At 46.4% G+C, this 20,671-nt stretch overlaps 2 protein-coding genes across 11 annotated transcripts in view; one reads left to right on the top strand and one right to left on the bottom strand.

Moving 5' to 3' along the window:
* The window catches only part of tp63 (tumor protein p63), a 54,858-nt gene extending 45,303 nt beyond the window's left edge, over positions 1-9,555 (top strand). For 4 of the 10 annotated variants that reach the window (XM_029121601.2, XM_020049281.3, XM_029121605.2 and 1 more), the window contains 4 exons: positions 3,819-3,976; positions 5,162-5,306; positions 6,713-6,806; positions 7,172-9,555. In XM_029121601.2, the coding sequence (XP_028977434.1) occupies positions 3,819-3,976; positions 5,162-5,306; positions 6,713-6,806; positions 7,172-7,468 (694 nt within the window). In that variant the 3' untranslated portion in view covers positions 7,469-9,555. Of the gene's footprint in view, positions 1-2,012; positions 3,696-3,761; positions 3,977-5,161; positions 5,307-6,712; positions 6,807-7,171 lie in introns of those variants that run through there. The other 6 variants (XM_029121599.2, XM_029121600.2, XM_029121603.2 and 3 more) reach the window with 3 other exon arrangements.
* Positions 9,556-11,211: 1,656 nt separating this feature from the next.
* zbtb11 (zinc finger and BTB domain containing 11) lies at positions 11,212-20,462 on the bottom strand. Its single transcript, XM_034293885.1, has 12 exons — positions 19,873-20,462; positions 19,306-19,592; positions 17,663-17,894; positions 16,336-17,480; positions 15,805-16,137; positions 15,391-15,625; positions 14,708-14,875; positions 13,730-13,847; positions 13,566-13,647; positions 12,976-13,052; positions 12,389-12,564; positions 11,212-11,872 (listed from the first exon to the last, which is right to left on the bottom strand). The coding sequence occupies exons 1-12, from the start codon at positions 20,180-20,182 to the stop codon at positions 11,316-11,318; spliced, it is 3,720 nt and encodes a 1,239-aa protein (XP_034149776.1). The 5' UTR covers positions 20,183-20,462; the 3' UTR covers positions 11,212-11,315.
* Between the last annotated feature and the right edge of the window lie 209 nt (positions 20,463-20,671).

Genomic DNA, 20,671 nt, shown 5'->3' with positions numbered 1-20,671 from the left:
TCGTCTTTTAATTAACTTTTTGGCCTATAGATAAAGGCTGTGTGTTGTTGGCATGCCAGGAAAGCTGATTCAAGTGAAAGTTCTATGTTGTCAGTGGATAATTTAACTCTTGACTGAGCATTGTCTGGTGGTACATCGCATGTTATTGAGATTTAAGATTGTGTAACATTGGTTATGATTGTTACCGTAATTAGGTGAACTCACCAGCATAATGACTATTTGAATAAGGCTTTTTACTATCCGTGTTTTCCTTTTGATCTCTAACTCACTGTGACATTAGAAGATGTCTAGAAGTTGCATGATGCTTCTACTTGTCGGGAGGGGGAGCTGGTTGCGTGTTCTGGCCGGATGGCCAGTATGGGGCACTTTCCCCTATGGTCTAAAGATGAAATCTCAAAGTGCCAGTGCAATGATAGGGACATTGCCCTACATAGGATTCTGTCTTTCAGCTGGGACGTTAAATGGATGTCTTGACTCTCTGCGGTCGCTATATCTCTGTCAAATGTCCATTCTGGCCATCATACCTGGCCACCATAATCATCCACGGTTTCTAATTGGCTCATTCACACCTCTCCTCCTCCTGTAAAAATCCAGTTACTACTAAATCCAGTTACTACTAAAGGTACTAAACGTATCAATCAATAATGTAAATATGTTGCTCTGGATACAGGCGTCAGCTTAATGACTAAAAGTGAGTTTAGTCGTCCCTCTCTGATGGGATGCTAGTCAAGCCCGAGCGACAGGACATGAACTCAGTTTTCACACTAGACAGTCAGACAGCCTGAAGAAACAGATGGAAACGCCTTTAGGTACTGCCAGGTTTGCACAACAACAACAACAATAACAACAGCCAGCCACAACAGCAGTTTCCACATCCCTTCTCCAGTCACCTCCAGTGATTGGCTAGATTTTATCCAGACTTTCTCAGGCTGGCCTTGCCCAACCTCTCCTCGCCCATTCAGCCGAAGCCATAGAGAAAAGGGCGTTTATCTGTAAATTATAGTTTTAAATAGTGTGCTGCTTTGACGCCCTGTGATAATTACTGCTTATGCTATTGTTTCTCCAAGAGAAAACTGGCAGACTTTGTGACACAGTGAGGTCATTGTGCTTACATTTGCTTTAAAGAATCCTGGTTTGAAAAGCCAGTTTTAGGGGTAGTTACCATGGGTTCTGTCATCCTGACCTCTGGCGCCCCCATCCCCAGTGTGGCTAAATGTGGCAGTGCAGGAAAGGACAGGGACTGGAAGCCTTTGGCTTAATTAACCTGCAATATCTGATCTCAGGTTTATTCCATATCAACTGGACAGTATCAGCACTGTACATAAAACCATTCTCTTTTTGTAAGACGCTCAACATCTTCAAACTCATCAAACCAGTCAGAACTGCTTAACTTGCTTTGCACAAAGAACCTGCTCCCATTTCTTACCCATTTCATTGGGTATTGTTTCAGATCTCAGGACTGTGTAATTAGATCCTCATGTCGCTCTCTTGCATGATATTATTGTTTCTTCACTGTCATCTACGATATGACCTTTCACTGTATTCATATTCCCTCCTGTAGTGTTTTTCATGTTAAAATAAAAGCTCTTGGCACCTTTGAAAAAGTGTTCCTTTTTTATTTTCTCTATTTCTCTCATACTCTGATGAATAAATTGAGAATCTCCTGATTTCCAATGGATAAAATCAACTAGTTTTGTTGTTAAACAGTACCTCCTGCTGGACACAAATATTAATTGTACTATTATTATTATATTGTATTTTTCTTAACAAAATGGATTGACTTTGGAACATTTTCAGGACTATGGCCCCCTTAAGCTACTTTTACTGTTGACAGGTTAATTATCTCAGCTCTACCTTAAAACTGTATTTTTCTCTGTAATTTCTCTTTTATGGGTCAACCTGGTTTCTTTTCTTCTCTGGTCTACTTCTTTTCTTTTTTATGTGAGTCCTTATTTTCTTTCCTTTCTCCCTCTCTCCCCTTCTCTCTCGCTCACTCTGGTTCCTGTCTGCAGTCTGCTTAAAGCCCAGCTACGTGCGGAGCTGCTGGAACCCCTAGCGGAGCAGAGGACACGATGCAGTACTTCCTAAGAGGCTTACCTCACCCTCACATTCCTCTCCACCCCCTGTCCAGACCTTCTGCTACAACCTCGGTCATCTACCCTTACATCTGTCTCTTTCTGGGCTGCACATATCTCTGTCCTCCCTCTCCACTCCCTGTAATTCTACCTCTCTTCTTGTTCTTCTCTCTTCTCGGTCTCTGGATTTGTGCTGAAGGGATGCGCCTCTTTCAAAACTCTCACATTCTCAGAGCAGAGTTATATAGGCATGTCAAATGCCTGTTGGTGCTTCAGAGTCAAACATTAAACTGTAGTTCCAACTGTAGCTCCAACTGAAGTTCAAACTGTAGTGCCAACTGTAGGCTTCAAGTCACTCTGGAAACCAGCATCTACTGAAAGGGTGCGGTCACGTTGTAATATCATAAATCAAGATATTTTTTGCATGCCTTATTTTTGAAAACATAAGAAACGCTTATTTTGTAGCTAATGTGTGGCAACACCAGTCCCAAACACAAGAGGGCAGTAAAGCTATTGAACTTAATTTGAAAAGTTTGCTTCATGTTCAGCGCTTGAACCACTATTTTTTACAGACCCATTTATGTCTTTGTTGTGTTTTTGTTTTGTGTTGCCTTTGCTAAAAATGATCTTAGTGATTAAGTCATAGACAGGGGCACAATCTACCCGTGAAGCACCGTCTGAAAAACCTTGCACATGCTTAGAAGCTTCTCTCAGCTGGCCTCTTCAGCTTTGGCTGCACAACTGAAGTAGGTCAGGAACCAAGCACTAGTGTGTTTTTTTTTTCTTTCTACGGGATATCAATTGTCTTTGAGCTCTCTTAAAAGTCGCCTTATTTTGCTTTTTGTTTCTTCATTGGAGCTGGACTCAAACCTAAGGGTCAGTCCTAAATGGCAGTCTCTTTGTTTAATGCACTTAATATATTTCATCAGATCCCTATGGGACCTGGTCCAAAATTAGTGCTCTACAATGGGAATAGGGTTTGGGACACACTATTTCTCCTTTGGGGGGAGATTTTATTATGAGGATAACTTTGATAATGCAGGTCATGTTTTTTTTTAATCACTGCTGGACAGTTGGTTTGCTATTGGATTGTTGTGAATTTTGAAGATGTTTAGTGTTAGGGTTGTGGGATGTAATGTATGCATTATAGAGGGCTGCACAATGAATTCTGTGGAGGAGTCACTCTTTTGACCGTTCTGTTTGAAACAGATTGCTGTCATTATGATACACGGCTGTTGCACTTTGGTCTGTCAGAACTCAATAAAAGTGTTTTCTGCTTCAACTTACTTTCTCTGTATTCCCCTCTTCATTCTCCGCCATCCTTCAACCCGTCTCTAAGTATTAACACAAACAAGGAACCTTGGCTAGAGCCCAGTGATTACCAAGAACACTAAACACAGGCCCAATGACTCATACATTATTATATTGAGGTTTTGAGATGTGCTTTAATTTTAATGAGTTCAATTAACACAAAAGGCTTTGCATGTGTGAGAGAGAGAATCATTTGTACCATAAACAATGTGAAAGTTCAGGAAATAATAAATAATAACAGTAAATAATAACCAACCGGTTTAATGTCAACTCTACCAAACACACAATATATTTTTAAATACTGTTGTTGTTGCTGCTGTTGTTTCCCAGTGTGTGTGTGTAACTAACAGCCAGGTTAACCCTTTTTCGTTAAAGATGGGATCTCTGGGGCGATGAGAGTAACGGCCTGTACCCTCCTCTTCCCTGCCCCAGGAGCTCCATGACCCCCCAGCCCCAGTACGGCTCCAACTCACCCCCACACCCCCACGGCCACAGCAAGGTCAACAAGCTCCCCTCCGTCAGCCAGCTCATCAACCCACAGCAGCGCAACACACTCACCCCCTCCTCCATGGCCTCTGGCCTGACCGACAGTAAGTGTGCCCTCCTTTGTTTCCACCCCCCGTGTGCACGTTTCCTCGTCTGGTCCCGGTCGTCTCCCCACCCCTCCCCACCACCAGTTCTCTCTGCATTTCCCCCTGACACCCACCACCCCACTAGCACGCCTCAGCAGGGCCTGTCAGGCGTCAGGTCGAGGTACCTGTCTGGGCTCGCGGTGCGCCACGAGGGGAATAGCTGGGTCACCGTGCTCGTCTCGGGCTTCCTGTCAGAATACTTCCTCTAATGGGTGAATGTGATCTCTGTGGGACCCCGTTGCTCCTCTCCGGGGCCTCTCTCTGAGCCAGCAGGTCCTCTCCTCGAGGTCTGCGTCCTAAACGGTGCCATTTCCCCTACGAAGTGCTAGGGCCAGTGGGAAACCGGACTCCATTTGGCCCGTGGCCGTGGAGTGTGGAACCGCGGGTTCTGTTGATATTACGCAACCTCGGGAACGTTTAAAAACAGATTGCATTTCTTCAGCCCCATCGCTTAGCTTTACTGCGAAAAAAAAAGAAGGTTAAATGATTGGTTGTCATCTTGTGCTAGAGGTTCCCGGCTTGTTACGCCAGGATGTCCACCGTAGCGTCTGTTACGGGCTCTCATCGTCGCATGGGAGCATTTCTTGGAAAGATTTGGTCTTCTCAAAACATGTACACATTAATCAAACCTACTGTACCAAAAACATTTTCAATACATTTGTTTTGTACCAGCAACAATCAGAAATACCTTGAATAAATGTGGCTGTAGTTACCCTATCTGGCGCCTGAGTGACTCCTGATAAAGCCTTTACGTTCAAAATTTACTGACTGCCGGAAACTTCTTTGCACTTTATTGAGGATAAGAACGTGTTGATCTTGGGTGAACCGAACACTTTACAGTTTAAAGTTGATCAAAAGTGTCTCTCCAGATCTGGGCGCAAAGGCAAGAAAAATGTCACACCTTCTAAAAATATATTGAAGTGCTTGACCGTTATTTTTCTGCCAAAGCTACGTTTAACCAAGCTTGTACGCGACAGAGAAAGACAGTCTCCTATACAATTTGTGCATCAGTAATACAGTGCTGGACATAATGGAGAAAAAAATAATCACTTAAAGAGTGTTTCCCAGAAGGTAGCTTGGTGGTAGCAGGACGTCTCCTTCACGGAGACGAAACGTTTAAATGTACCTCAATGGTTTCCCTAGTGACTCCTATGATGGGCCACATGGCTATGAATACGGACATGTCTCCCCTGAGCCCCACGCACGTGCTGCAGTCCCAGTTACCCATGGTGCCCAGCTCCCACTGCACCCCCCCGCCTCCATACCCCATGGACAGCAGCATTTCCAGGTACGCTGCTAGCTCTGGCCCAGGCTGGTGCATCAGAGCTGGCTCAGCGCCAAGCGTGACCCACTGGTCTAGAGCTGTTACTGTACAGTTGTGGGCACTAAAACGTAGGGCTTTAACAGCGCACGTATTCGTAACCGTGCGACACGGGTGGTGGGGGGGGGGGGGCTCTTTACAGTTTCGCACGTTAACCCGGATGAATACATTAGAAAAATAATCGTATTAACAAGCTAACTACAAGTGAGTTGAATGGCGAAACATTTTTATTGTCAAAATTGAAATACTTGCTGGAGCTCCAAATGTTGTTTTATTTGAGCCAAACTAGAGAAGGAACAGCTAGTTCTGCAATGAGTGGTGGTGATGAACCAACCTTGTGGAATCCTCCAGCTTAATTTAAAATGCCAGTTTGGCAGCATTCTGGCTTTCCAGTCAACTAAAACGGTGTTGGACAGAGAGCTGTTGGTAAAACATTTAACTCACCACTGCTCGAGGAAGTTGTCTTCACAGCTGCCTAACACCTCAAACAAACTGACACTAGTGAAATGAAGTTCAAGAAAGAAGCCATCTTTTTGAACGAGCCCATTTACCAACTTGAGTAATGATTCCTTATATGTAGTGACACGTTCAAGCGAGTCATTCATTTGAACTGAGCGGCGGATCTGTCCAACCTAGTGATGCGCGCGCGTCTTCCTGACGAGGGCTAAAGAAATGGCAAGAGCAACGCGGATACACGCTCGTCCTTTGTGCTTTCAGCACCTTCTAAGGTCATATGTCCCTTTCCTACCTGTCTCAGCAAACAGGCACCCACAGCAATATAATTGTAAAACACTGTTTGCGCCATGTTTACATATTGCACTTAATAATTCATAAATTGTGCTCTATCAGGCATTATATATTTTTTCTGGAGGGGTGTTGCATCTTTCACCAAAATAAATGAAAAAAGGATCACTAACCGTTGACAATAAATCTTTGCAGTGTACCGAAAATCCCAAACCCACAACACGTACCGTGGGTTAGGTGTATCGTTGCATTCCTGCTAAAATGTGACGTCACTCTCTCAGCTGTCTCAGGCTGATTCGTGGATGGACAATTGACGCAATGCTTTTGCCACAAGGCACGCCGTACTGTCTCCAATAGTATGCGTTATTTAGCCATGATTACCGTTAGTTAACCATAGGCAAACGCTAGTAGGTCATTGCCACATAAAACTTTACCGCGACAAAAGTTTAGAATAAATACATGTAATTTAGTGACCACAACTGTACATACCTCTCTGTAAAACGTGTTCATAATATTTTTTTTTCATTATTCATACATTTATTGAATGTAACTATGATTAGAAACAGGAAAAGCTTTGAGGTATTTCCAGTGAGTAATATTAACCTGTCTACATCTCCCTGCTTTTTCAGCTTTCTTCTGCGGCTGGGCTGCGCAGCCTGCCTGGACTACTTCACAGCACAGGGCCTGACCAACATCTACCAGATTGAGAACTATAACTTGGAGGTGAGGCCTTTACTGTCACACGCACCCCGTCTGTATGGTTGGTCACCCTGTCTGTATGGTTGGTCACTCGGTCTGTGTGGTTGGTCACCCTGTCTGTATGGTTGGTCACCCCGTCTGTATGGTTGGTCACCCGGTCTGTATGGTTGGTCACCCGGTCTGTATGGTTGGTCACCCCGTCTGTATGGTTGGTCACCCGGTCTGTACGGTTGGTCACCCGGTCTGTATGGTTGGTCACCCGGTCTGTATGGTTGGTCACTCGGTCTGTGTGGTTGGTCACCCCGTCTGTATGGTTGGTCACCCGGGCGGGGCAAGACTATCCAACCGCGGGCTAACCTCCCACTCTGTGATGTCGTCCCCGTCCACAGGACCTGTCCAGACTGAAGATCCCCCAGGAGTACCAGCACACCATCTGGAAGGGCCTCCTGGAGCAACGGCAGAGCATGGACTTCTCCCCTCCTCCCCACATTCTGCGGACCTCCACCGGGGCCTCCACGGTCAGCGTGGGTTCATCGGAGGCACGGGGCGAGAGGGTCATCGACGCCGTGCGCTTCACACTGCGCCAGACCATCTCCTTTCCGCCACGCGACGACTGGTCCGACTTCTCCTTTGACCTCGACTCCAGACGCAACAAGCAGCAGCGCATCAAGGAGGAGGGGGAATAGACGCTCCCGTGTCACCCCCCACCCCCCCCGCCCTTCCACACCCCCGACGACACGGGTCGCGTTTCAGGCTGCCTACATTGCAGACGCACGCCTGAACTCACAGCGCCTGGATAGGTTCTACCTATCAGCTGACCAGATTGTACGATTTGGCGGTCTGATTGCTGACTGCACAGGGGATGGGTGTTGCACACACCCACTGCCCGGTGAAACCGTCTGCAATATATTCAGCCTGGAAAGTGACCAATAAGTACAAAAAACCGGTTTCAAAATGCTCTAGTACGTCCCCATGGACGTCCCAAGGAACAAACTACATTATGCAAATAAAAACTGCACTTATTTTGTTTAGTGTTTTTTTTTAACATTTTTTTTATTTTAATGCCTTCAATATCTGCCATTGAGCTGAGAGATAAATGGTGTTTAGAAAAGCTACATTTTATTGTTTTTGTCTAATCAAATTTCTTGAGACCAAGCACTTAAGAAATGCTTTTGGGATTGCTTTGATGTTGTTTTATAAAAGTGTTCATAATCCATTCCAATGTTAAAGTATGACTGGAGAGAAAATCTTTAAGGGGCTTTGTTGTTGTTTTTGGTGATTGGCCGGGAATTCAGTCCAGTGCATGTTAAACAGCCATCCACAAGACAGACAGAAATCTGCCATTTAAGGTTGAACCACCCATTTGTTGAGATCTCAATCACAAGAAACACTTGTCAGCTCAAGCACAAATGACCTTTAAATCACGAGTACGGCCCCAACCTGGACTGAATGTCGGCCTATATTGCTTTGAAACAGACTGTTACGCTGGTCTGTAGGGTATATAGTTCACAACACTGTTGTTTTACCTGCTGGCAAAAGTCAGGCTTGATTGTATATACATTTCAAGATACATATTTTTTACTTCCTGACAGAAAAGTGTTATTATGAATAATATCCCATTGGTTGGTTGGGGTTTTTACTACTGCTGTAGCTGCCTGCTATTTTATCTGCACCTAGGTTTTTTTTAAGAACTCCGGGCTGGAGTCTTTCGGATTTTTCTGTATCCTCCCCACGTCTTGGGAAAACCTTTGTGCTTTGGGAAAGTTACCAGAATTATGCAACTCTAGTGTTAGTTAAACCATGGTGTTTTTGACTACTGTCCGTATGAATGAGAGTATTGCGTTGTTGTAGTGACAAGCCGTTTTATCTGAAGTATTGACTTTTGTTAGCTGGTTTCCCATTTCATTGAACAAGTATCTCAAAGCTTTTCCATAAACTGTGAGGTTGGGATGGCGGGATCAATGACTGATTTTGATGATATATGTATGCCTTTATTGTTGACTTGGTCCCAAATAGCACCCTATTCACCAACATAGCAGTGCATTACTTATGAATAGGACCCATGAGAATAGGGGCCCTAGTCATAAACACTGAAGGGAAATAGGGTGCCATTTGGGACAGAATCTAGCCTAGTTGGCCCATTTATAGCATGGTACTTTTCAGTCTTGGTGTCTTCTTATGGGTCTGGGCTATAGTTCTGTATTGCAAAATGATGCCTGACATTTGTAGTGTCCCGGGACTTCTTGGAACCACATTTTGGTCAACTTTTGTTTGTTACGGTTTAACTTGATATGTGACACAAACTATTTGAGATCATTGTATATATCTGTATAGTTATTTTCTAAAAGCTATATGATGCTTATGTATTTTCCAGAAAAAAAAAAAATACTTGATTAAAAACCCTTAACCCAAAGTATTAACCTTAGAGTAGTGCATGGTTAAAAGCCATTGGTGTGTTGTGTTCATTTAGACAATGAATGCATTTGGAACGCTTCACAAATCTGACTGTGATATCGCTGAGTAGTGTTGCCACGAACAAATTTAGATGTTATATACTTTCAATTTAAGTGCTATTGTACATCACTAAAATACCAAGACACGTTGGGTGTAATCGACCATGCGGTCATTACCCTGCGATGCTGGTACTTTGTTTGAAAGCAGAACCTTGGGCTGTCAGTCACCTGTTCTCCCGTCTTTGTACAATGTATTGTAAATATGTTGCAATGTACTTATTTTGATATAAACCCCAAAATAAAATATCCATAGATATCTGCCAATGTTTTTTTTATATTGCACGTTGTGTCAACTCATACTTAAAAAAATAAAAACATTTCAAAAGTTCCGATGGCCCAACAAGTCTTATTTGTATTTATCTTGTAATAAACACATATCCTCTAGATATACAAAAAAAATAAAAATAAATACATTTGCATTGTTGTTTATCGGCATCATCGTACAGACAAAAAGCGTGAAATCTTACCTTTAATTGAAAAAAAAAGAAAAAAGTATTACCTCAAAAAAAGGTTTGGCATTTAAATTCAGGGCTGAAGATCTAGCTTCTAAACACAATTAGCTTCCTTTTTTCTGTTAAAATCCTTATAACAGTGCAGGACGTATGAGGCACGCACATACGAGTACCGTTTGTGTACAATTGTGTGAAAGAAATGCAGGAAGTGAAGAACGAGCAACAGGTTTATTAGGCATTACGAACAGCTGGCATACAAGGAAAGCCTTTAGCCCAGGATTTCAATGCATCTGACTTAAGTTCTATTTTAAAACACAGTGTAACTCTGCAAATCAATAGAAACAACGGAAATGATCCAGAAACCAAGTGAAAAGAACAGGAGCTAGATCAAAAGGAGACCCTGCTGCTTTAACAAGCTTAGGGCCATGTTGTAAAATGAGAAATAACATTGTCCAATGTCCAGACAGAAGTTCATGCGTCTGTCATAAACCTGGATTATTTTATAAGGTCATGAGAAGAAAAAAAGCCTTTCCTGAGCATCAATTCTGTTAAAGACTCATGAATGCAACAAATCCAGAATATAAATCCAGAATATTTTATTGACCATAGCTATTTACATACTGTACACTAATGGTTCTCAGCCCAGAGCGTGAGGCTACGTCTATTGTATTTGAGGTCACCTGGTGCCACAGGTCAAAAAGTCATAGGACTAGAATGAAAACCAGGAGATGTCTGGACCATGAGGCCTGGAGTTGAGAACCACCATTATACACACGACTGAGCAGAACGTCAAAATTAACTCATCCTTCAAAGCATATAAAAATAAAAAAAAAACTGTGTACATTCTGCCCTAGCGGACAGAAGTGAGGGTTACACTTCAAAGGCAGAGGCAAAGAACTCCGTTTTCTTTACCGCTGCAGAATGATTCGCTACAGCCTTAAACTCACTCCTCAGGGACCCACAGACATTTCAAAATGGTGATGTAGCCCTTATCAAGCACACCAGACTCACTAATCACGGGCTTGACGATTAGATGGCAGGTCTAATCAGGCGTGCTAGTTCTGGAACAGATCAAATATTTGGAATGGCCAGGGGTCCCTGAGGAGAGGATTGAAGGCCTCTAGGGTGACCCATACAGCAGACAGTTCAGAATCGTGACAGTCCTCCTTACCACCAGAGGGCATCAGTCACTCCACCTCACCTCTGGACAGAAGTGTGACAGGCTTTCCTCAGGCACAGCAGAAAAATCTGCAGACTTGTTTGACGTCGACCAACTGATCTACAAATCACATCTCGCCTTGAATAATCAACCCGCTATTACTGGCAGACCGGCATTTATCCAGAATGCAGTGGAACACGGCCCTTTCGTCTCGACGCGTCTCACTCCCGTCCAGTTGGTTTCAGGGTTAGTAGTCGCTCCACCTCAACACATTTTAGTCACGTAGTACCGTAATGAACAAGACCCAGACAGGTAGGGACAGTTTCTGTGTATCGCCTCCCAAGTGTGTCTCGCCCGACCCGTCCACCAGGGGGAGCCGTCCAACCAACAAACCAGTCAGGCAGCCCCGTCACTCCTCCTCGGCCACGTGCTCCACCTCCACCTCCATGGTCTGAATGACATCCTGCCCTAAAGTCACCTCCTCCTCCTCCTCCTCCTCCGGCATCTTCACCGCCCCGCCCTGCTGGGAGAGCACGTAGTTCACCACCTGCATGATGCTCTGGTCTGACAGGGTCGTGACCCCTTCCCCCTGCGCAGCCTGCACCGCCTGCACCGCCTCCACCGTCTCCTCGGTGATCAGGACCGTCTCGATCTCCTCGGCCAGCGCCGGCTGGGCGGGCCGGAGCTCGGGGGGCAGGTCCGAGGCCAGGATGGAGACGGCGTGCTCCACTTGGGTGCCCTGGTTGTGGAACTGCAGGGTGTCCTTCTCCAGCATGATCTTCCCCGGGAGGTGGTCGCCGTGGTACTTGGCCATGTGTTTGCGAAGGGAGCGGGCGTCGATGTGCGCCTCCTGGCACTCGGGGCACACGTATGGGCGTTCGCCGGTGTGGGTACGCACGTGGCGCTTCAGGGAGCGGGCGTCGGCCCACGCCACGCCGCATGTCAGGCATTCGAAGGGTTTGACTCCTGGGAGGGAAAGGCAAAGGGTCGTTCGGGCAGTCAGGCGGAGTACTAGGACACAGACGCAAAGCATGTGCGGTTCGTCACGGCGCTTCATTGTGTTAAAGAGGAGGTTCACACGGTTTTACTGGTTTCATATTTACTCCCGTGTTGTACCCCCCCCCCCACCCCCCACACCCCCCCCGGAAACGTAACATTACATGAACAAAAACACAGCTGACTTTTTGCAAATTCTGCCTTTTGTGGGCTTAAGAGTTAGGTTTAGGGTTTTGGTTTGGGCATATAGGTTAGGTGTGTGAGGTGAAAGTTAAGGTTAGGGGGACGAGGAAAATACATTTTAGAATAAGGATTTGTTTTTTATGAAAGATTGTTGCTTTCCGAAAGACATTGTGTGCACATTCAGTGGAACAGAATGGGTAGTTTGGGAGTTGTTTTCTTGGCTTTTCCCTTTGACTTTGTCGACAGCTACTGAAGTGACAGCATGTGGTCCTGCTGAATGCAAATGTGTGCAGCTGGTCTCACCCTGATGGTTGTTCATGTGACGCCTGTACTCCCGCAGCTGGGTGAACTTCCTGTTGCAGTGTTCGCACTCCCTCTCCAAGTTCTGCTTGACTCGGCCTTTCTTCCCATGGGTCGCCTTCTTCACGTGGCGGCGGAACAGGGCCTTCTCGAAGAACTCCTTCCCACACACATTACACCTACACAGGTACGTGCGCACGCATGTATTCATATGTGAGGATTAATAAATACAGAAGTGCAGTTTTGAAACGTGGTCATAAAACATAACTCCACCCACAACAGACCTGTAGTAGAGTGTAACTATAACTCCACCCACAACAGACCTGTAGTAGAGTGTAACTATAACTCCACCCTCAACAGACCTGTAGTAGAGTGTAACTATAACTCTCAACAGAGAGTGCAGAGTTGAGCTAGCTGACGTCCACCATTAATCAATCGTTGTGAGCATTAACCACCCACCCCCCCTCCCACCCACCATCCCTCCCTCCAACTCTCCCACCCACCCTCCCTCCCTCATTCTAAACAGATCTCTAACAGATATCAGGGAAAACCTGTTTCAACGCTGTAAACAGTTGGTTGCCGCCACTCACTTATAAGGCTCAGCCACGCTGTGAGACTTGACATGGGAGTACCAGTCCTTCTTCCAGCTGTAACACTTCCCGCACACCTAAAATAATAACACACAACACATCATAGATAATCACAACAAGTGTTCACCTCGATTACAACAAGTAACAAGTGTTCATCACTTCGATCTCACACAAAGTGATGAATAAGTGGGGCCCTTTTACTTCCAAAGGACCAGGGAAGCTGGTCAGGGTAAATGGCATCAAGTACCAAGAGACTTTAGACCAAAATCTGTCTACTTCTGACATTAAAAACACAGCTGATAAATGAATGAAGGGATGTTTGACGTGTGTTCTCAGTGAACTGGTAAGTCATGGAAATCCACTTACACCAATGACTCATTAACGATATTAACTGGATGATACTTCTAACTGACTTGGTTCTTGGGAATTAGATAGGATGCCAATAATTCAAATAAAGCTTTTGCAAGAATATTAGTAATTTTTTTCATTGAACAATTCCTCCTAAATTAACAGTTAGATCCATGTTCAGTAGAAGAGAACGCGGATGAACAACAGTGTAATCTGTCACGACAACACAACGTGGATCCTACCTGGCACTGGAAGGGCTTGAGACCCAGGTGTTTATTCATATGCTGCTGCAGGTCTTTGGCTTCAAAGAAACTCTTCTCACAGCTGGAGCACAAAAAGACACAGTCAGAATGGGAAAACAGACACCAGATGAGCTAATAAGATCGAAAAAGAAGCAGGTACTTACTGGTCACAGGGGAAGCCTCGTACCTCTGGTCTGGGCTGGTGTCTCTTTAAGTGTTTACTCAGACCAGACGCTCGGTTGAACATACTCCCGCATTGAGGACATTGATACTTTGCTTCACCTGGGATGGAAATTAGGCACATTTAACTAAAAGTATGAACGGACTCTGAGCTGTGGACATTAAAGAAAAGCATAGAGTTGTGTAATACCTGTGTGAAGCCTGGTGTCTGTGATAATGTTGCATTATACCTGTGCGAATGCTGGCGTCTATATGATAATGTCGCATTATACCCGTGCGAATGCTGGTGTCTATATGGTATTATACCCGTGTGAATGCTGGCGTCTATATGGTTTTATACCCGTGTGAATGCTGGCGTCTATATGGTTTTATACCCGTGCGAATGCTGGCGTCTATATGGTAATGTGGTATTATACCTGTGTGAATGCTGGCGTCTATATGGTAATGTGGTATTATACCTGTGTGAATGCTGGCGTCTATATGGTAATGTGGTATTATACCTGTGTGAATGCTGGCGTCTATATGGTAATGTGGTATTATACCTGTGTGAATGCTGGCGTCTATATGGTAATGTGGTATTATACCTGTGTGAATGCTGGCGTCTATATGGTAATGTGGTATTATACCTGTGTGAATGCTGGCGTCTATATGGTAATGTGGTATTATACCTGTGTGAATGCTGGCGTCTATATGGTAATGTGGTATTATACCTGTGTGAATGCTGGCGTCTATATGGTAATGTGGTATTATACCTGTGTGAATGCTGGCGTCTATATGGTAATGTGGTATTATACCTGTGTGAATGCTGGCGTCTATATGGTAATGTGGTATTATACCTGTGTGAATGCTGGCGTCAATATGGTAATGTGGTATTATACCTGTGTGAATGCTGGCGTCTATATGGTAATGTGGTATTATACCTGTGTGAATGCTGGTGTCAATATGGTAATGTGGTATTATACCTGTGTGAATGCTAGTGTGTTCCTCCAGGCTCCTCTTGCTAACAAAAGACTTGTTACAGAGCAGACAGGTGAACTGTTTGGTATTATCATGTAAAGCTCTATGCATCTTCAGGCTGTGTCTATGAGCAAACGTCTTTCCACACACCCTGCAGGAGTGGGGTCGCACGCCTGGGGAAAGAGTAAAGGAACATTAAGTTACAATAATTAGAACGAGAAGAACACATTTGCTTTACCTACAGTGCCCTTCAGAATAATTAGCACCCTTGATAAAGATGGGAAAACATATCAAAAAGGTTGGTTTTTAGCTTGATCTTAAAGTTCAAAGCGAGAAATCTAACTTAACTCTGGTATAACTGTTCAAAGACCTAAAGGATCTGAGACCATTCAGGCATGCAGAACCTCTCCAGACCCACCAGAATCCCTGATCCCCAATCGCTACCCTAATAGTGAAGATGGGTATTTTAAGCCCTGAAGAGCTGCTGCCTAAATCATGAAGATCAACAAACTTTTGTCATGGATGACCAGTGAAGAGTTCCTAGTGACTGAGATGAACTTGGGAAAAATATCATATCAATGGAAAGATTTCTTCGGGAATCTTTACCACAGGTGCAAATCATCCTGGAGGGCTCTGTGGTACTTGCACTCAAGCTATCAAAGCGCTACACGTGAGCAACATAGCTGACCGGTGTGGTTTAGCATGTGGATCCTCAGCGAGTACAGCTTCGGGAGAGTCTTCCCACAGATGTCACAGACAAACTCTCTCTTGGTGCGTCCCTTCGTCCTGCTGTCCACGTCGGGGGCCCCTTCGCCACGGCCCTGAGGGGCCCGGACCAGGGCGGGTCTCTGGACCTTCTGCCGCTTGTGTCTGGCCAGGTGGGCCCGGAGAGAGGCAGCGTACTGGAAGTCCTTGTCGCATATCTAGAGGGAGGCGGAAGGGCAAATGAGATTTGAGTAGGACGTCCGGTATGATAAATACAGCAAATCAACTTTCAGGACATAAGTACACGGCCGAAATTCTTCTAGAGCCCTTAAGAGAACCAGGTCTCCCAGTAAGGGTTCCCTGAAACACGAACGGGAGAACAGCCCTGGAAACGTACGCTGCACTTGTAACCGCGGTTCTGCTCGTGTTTGAGCATGTGCACGATGAGGGCGTAGCGCCGGTGGAACGACAGGCCACACTGTGAGCACACGTGCTCCCCATCCGCCGCGCCCCCTCCACCCAGCTGGGCGGGATCCTGGTCATCATTCGGCCCCTCCCCCTCGGCCCTGTCTGTGACAGGCACTCCGTCAGCCGTGCCCTCCCGCGGTCGGGCGCCAGTCTCCGGCAGGACCACGGCCTCCGTCCCAGCCGACGCCGTTGCCACCTCCGCTTCTTCTACCGGCCTCTTGGCGGGGCGACCCCTCTTCCTGGGGGTGTTAGGGTTGTAGGACTTGGGAAAGAAATTCAAGACGGTTAGGATTGCGGTCTACAGTTGTTAAGTGAGTAGCTAGCAGACATCTAGTTATTGCGCAGTTCAGTAAAAGCAATAGAAATCCATAGATTTAATAAAGCCTTAATAGACACCAATAGCCCCAATTTTGTTCGGGCCAATGTTCTTATCGGTGCCCCCCTAGTTTCTGTGATGTACCTTTGGGGTGCTGGGGCGCTGTTGGATCTGGGGATCCCTCTTGTCCTCGCTGTCCTCCTCTAGCCCCATGTGCAGCCTGACGTAACCTCCCTCCCCCATGGAGCGCTGCCGCAATCGCCTCTTATAGGGGTCATGGGCCCCCTGCATCTCCCCCTCCCCCTGGACCTCCTCTGAAGGCACTGGGAGCGTCTCTGGCACCTCCTGTTCGACAGGCTGCTCCGGCTCCTCCACAACCTCCTGCTTCACCTTGGCCGGGCGCCCCCTCTTCCTCTTGGGGGGTTGGGGTACCAAGGACGGACGAGCCTCAGCATTCGGGGCAGAACTTGCCTCCGGTTGGGGGGCTGACTCCGGCACCTGGTCCTGCGACGGAGGGTCCTCCTTAACAGCAGGGGGCAGCACGGCCAGGTGCACAACATCAGTAGGGGCCACCTTCCCTGGGTCCACGGTGATGAGGAAGGCCCCTGGCTCCGTGGAGGACGGCAGCTCCTCGCCTCCCGGGTCTCCTTCACCCACGCCTCCTTCCTGCGGCTGCTGCTGCTGCTCCTCCAAAGCCAGACAGGCAGACACCACCGCTAGCGACTCGCTGGCTCCGGCCTGGCCGGTGTGGGTCACCACCGTCATGGTCTCCGCCTCCCCCGACGGGGAGATGAGGGTTACGGACTCCCCTACCCGGGCCTGGCTGCTGTGGGTGACCAGGGTGAGAGTCTCGGAGCCGGCCTCGCCAACCACCGTCACAGCCTCCCCCGGCTCGGCTCCCACCACAGACACGGGCTCTCCCCCGAAGGCCTCCGCCGCGTGGGCCATGACCGTCAAGGAGTCCAGGGCCTCCTGCGCCCCGGCTAGCCCGGTCACCACGGCCTGCCCATCGCTCTGGATGGTCATGATGTAGGCCCCGGAGTCGTCGGGGTTCAGGCCCGGTTGGGGTGCGGGCTGGCTGGACACCACGGTGTGGATGTCTCCCCTCTGGTACACCATCAGCTTCTGCTCCTCCACCTTCTTGTGGACGGACTCACAGATCTGCAGGACCTCGGCCATCAGGAGATGCCTGGCCAGGGTGGCTACATCAGCCATGACACAAAAGTTGAAAGAGAGGTTGGAGGTGTAGGCAAACTCCAACAGAGGAAGGAAACTGGCCTTGCTGAAACCTTTGGGGAGACAAGACAAGTCGTTCATCCGACCAAACCATTTCAGTAAGACGGCAAAAGAAACACACAGTGCCAGAAACATATTTGAGCAGAGGAAGAAGACCTGCGACAACAAGACCTATCACAAGAAACTCCCAGAAACCTGTCAATGAACAACACCAAGCATCAGCCTATCGTCTTACCCGAGAGGTCAACAACCGCCTCGTGACTGGACACGGCACCCTTCTCTATGAACAGCTCGTTGAAATAGTCACTGCACGCGGCCAGAACAGCCTTGTGGGCACGGTGCTCCTCTCCCTCAATCAGCAACGTGATGTCACAGAACTGGTTACTGAGGCGTTGCTGGTTCAGCTTGTCCAGCATCGTCTGACCATGTCTGGGAAGGAACTGCTTCACTATACCCTTACTGTCCACCTGCAACACAACACCAGTTCCTAAGGTCATTTGAATCACAGGGTTTCACAAATGTATTGGGCCCAAACCATGCAAAAAAAAAAAAAGTCAATTACCAATGTTTACATTTTTTTTATTAACAATGACAGTGGTGTTCAAAAAAATACTTGACTAATTCTTAATGATTGATCTACATAAAGCAGTGTTTCCTAATCCTGGTCCTGGGGACCCAAAGGGTTGCACATTTTGGTTTTTGCCGTACCACTCACACACTTGATTGAAATAATCAAGCTATCACCACGTGTGTAATTTGAATCAGGTCTGTGAGCGCTTGTGCAATAACAAAAACGTGCCCCGTTGGGTCCCCAGGATCAGGATTGAGAAACACTGACCTTAAGGAATCATTGTTTCAAATGAATCAGAAAGGCTTGGGAAACTCAGGAAAACATCAAGTTTTAAAAACAACCTGAGCCATTTCACCACATCTGAATTACTGCCTGGTCTTGGCATCAGAGACCTGTCATATACCAGAGAACACAGGACACGATGAACAGCAGCATTTAATGTACTATGAACTTGGGGCCCTGTTGGATCTGGGGATCCCCCTTGTCCTCGCTATCTTCCTCTAGCCCCATGTGCAGTCTGACTTAACCCCCTTCCCCCATGGAGCGCTACCGCAATCGCCTCTTATAGGGGTCGTGTCCTCATCAAATTTCTAACATTAACCTCCACCACTTGCAGGTAGACTTTCAGAATAACAGTTAGAATGTCTATTCCTTTCAGCTGGTCATACTCCAAGACTTCACGGTGCACGGTCCCAACTCAGTAGAACCCTGTGGTCTATGAACAGCCTTGTCTTAGGGTGGTTAGTTGGTGTCCCTGTGGAGCTCTCAGGCCATGCTGAGCAAAGAGGTGGAGATATTTCCTGGCTAGTTGGCCCTGTCTGGGCAAATATTTGGACACAAAGAGGTCAAAAGCTTCAAGGATGACAGTTTGAGAATTGCAGAAGGTGGCTGAATCTTAGGCCCAAAAGTACCATGAGATGCCACCTTCATGGCAAAAAGCTGTCTCAGTGGAAGAAGCCAGTACTCTAATCAAGAAAAGCGCCCAGAGTTTACGAAATATCATTGGAACCCGGTTCTATGGCCACAAGACAAAAATACAGCTTTCCAGCCACAAACACTGCAGGTGGGTTCGGCATAAAAAGAGCAATGGACATGCAGTAAAAACAAACTCATCTGAAAATCTCAGATTCCTACACTAGTTTGGATTCCATAAGAGAGCCAAGTGTCAACATTACCCGGTAACCTCACGGTGTTAAACACGCTGTTACCATTTGCAACATGACTGGCCGAAGTACACCAACTACAAGCAGACCAAAACCTTATGAAGTAAAATGATTAAGCTACACTGTCAAAGTTCCAATACTTACAAAGACAAGTTCATGTTTGGCCACAGTTTTTTGGCTACGGCTCTTGTGATGAGTGGATGCCCCAAAGTCCATTTCCTCGTTCCCCTCTTCATCATACTCCTCCTCTTCCTCCTCCTCTTCTTCCTCCTCCTCTTCATAATCACTGGCTGGTGTGGCGACCCTCCTACGTCTCCCTGGTCGTCCCACTAGTCTAGGACCGGTACCGTCGTCTGATAGCCCTCTCCGGTCCGGTCTGCTCTGACATTGGCTACATTGTCTCATGTAGTCCTTAACCTGTTTTAGTATTCCTGGAGTGACAGACAGGGTAATTCCAGTGGTAAGATAACACTCTTAGCCATCAAAGAAATGTAGGCCGTTCTGACCACATCTGTGTTTATGAAAGCGCATTAACCAATCCCCACACCGCTTAGCAAGCAACATTGCTAGTGTCTAACTAGCTAACATTAGCACACTAGCTAACTATATCTAACAACCTGCTACAATGCCATGTTTGTTTTACGTGTGTTCTCTGGCCAAATTACAATAACTAAGTATTGCTAGGTAACTAAGTAGCTGTATTTCGTTTACCTCTCCACCAGTACTTTCTAGAAATTGATTCCCAAGTTTGATGCTGGTTGAGGTGCTCTCCTCCGGCGACAATGTGGCACTCGTCGATGAGTTCCTTCCTCCGTCCATCCTGCAACACCACCTCCAACTCGGTAAATTCATCCAGCCCTTTCTGCCTCCGCTGGTAGTACAGTGTCCCATTGCGCACAACATAACATGCAGCAGCTTTACGAATCTTTCTTTTGGTATTGCCATGGGTCCCTGGCGCGTACGGCTCCCGCTCATCAGTCAAATAGCGTCTGATGGCTAAGTAGCTTTCCTCGCACGACATAACCTTAGTTATACATGCGCACACCACGAATTAAGATATGTAGTCCGACGAAAACGGACGCTCCACACTTGTAATATGAAATCGATTTTTTTAGTCCGTTTTAAAGTGCCACATAGTATAAATAAAGCAATGTAAAGACAATATTTCTGGTTATTTTCGAAGGGGGAACGCAGTTCTTGACCGTGAGGGGTGGACTTGCACGAACAGACAAAATGGCTGCTACACAACCGGATGTTGTGTCAGAAATCGCGGAACATTGTGAAATTACATAACGCTGGAGAAGGTTAATTTCTGATAGCGCCTGCTATGTGAATTTTTGTCCACAAAAGGGCGCAATCCGTCATTTTCCCCCCAGGTGCTGTTCTTTTGCAAGTATATATCTGTTTTTGGATTATTATTATTATTATTTGCGGTTAAAACAGTCAAGTAAAATCATTCCAACACGATTTAGGACCGTACAGACTGTCTCATATTAAACGGATAGTGTTT

Source organism: Esox lucius, chromosome 8 (genome assembly GCF_011004845.1).
Source record: "Esox lucius isolate fEsoLuc1 chromosome 8, fEsoLuc1.pri, whole genome shotgun sequence".
Classification (NCBI taxonomy): Eukaryota; Metazoa; Chordata; class Actinopteri; order Esociformes; family Esocidae; genus Esox; species Esox lucius.
Note: the sequence above shows the minus strand (reverse complement) of the source record. Positions and strands in the feature narration are given on the sequence as shown.

What these genes read in the sequence shown, in the direction of transcription:
- zbtb11 (XM_034293885.1), bottom strand. Translation starts at nt 20,182, where the DNA reads ATGTCGTGCGAGGAAAGCTACTTAGCCATCAGACGCTATTTGACTGAT. An exon ending in AGCGCCCCAGCACCCCAAAG is followed by an intron (nt 16,138 to 16,335) that starts GTACATCACAGA and finishes TTCTTTCCCAAG; the next exon opens with TCCTACAACCCTAACACCCC. An exon ending in CGAGGCTTCCCCTGTGACCA is followed by an intron (nt 13,648 to 13,729) that starts GTAAGTACCTGC and finishes TTTGTGCTCCAG; the next exon opens with CTGTGAGAAGAGTTTCTTTG.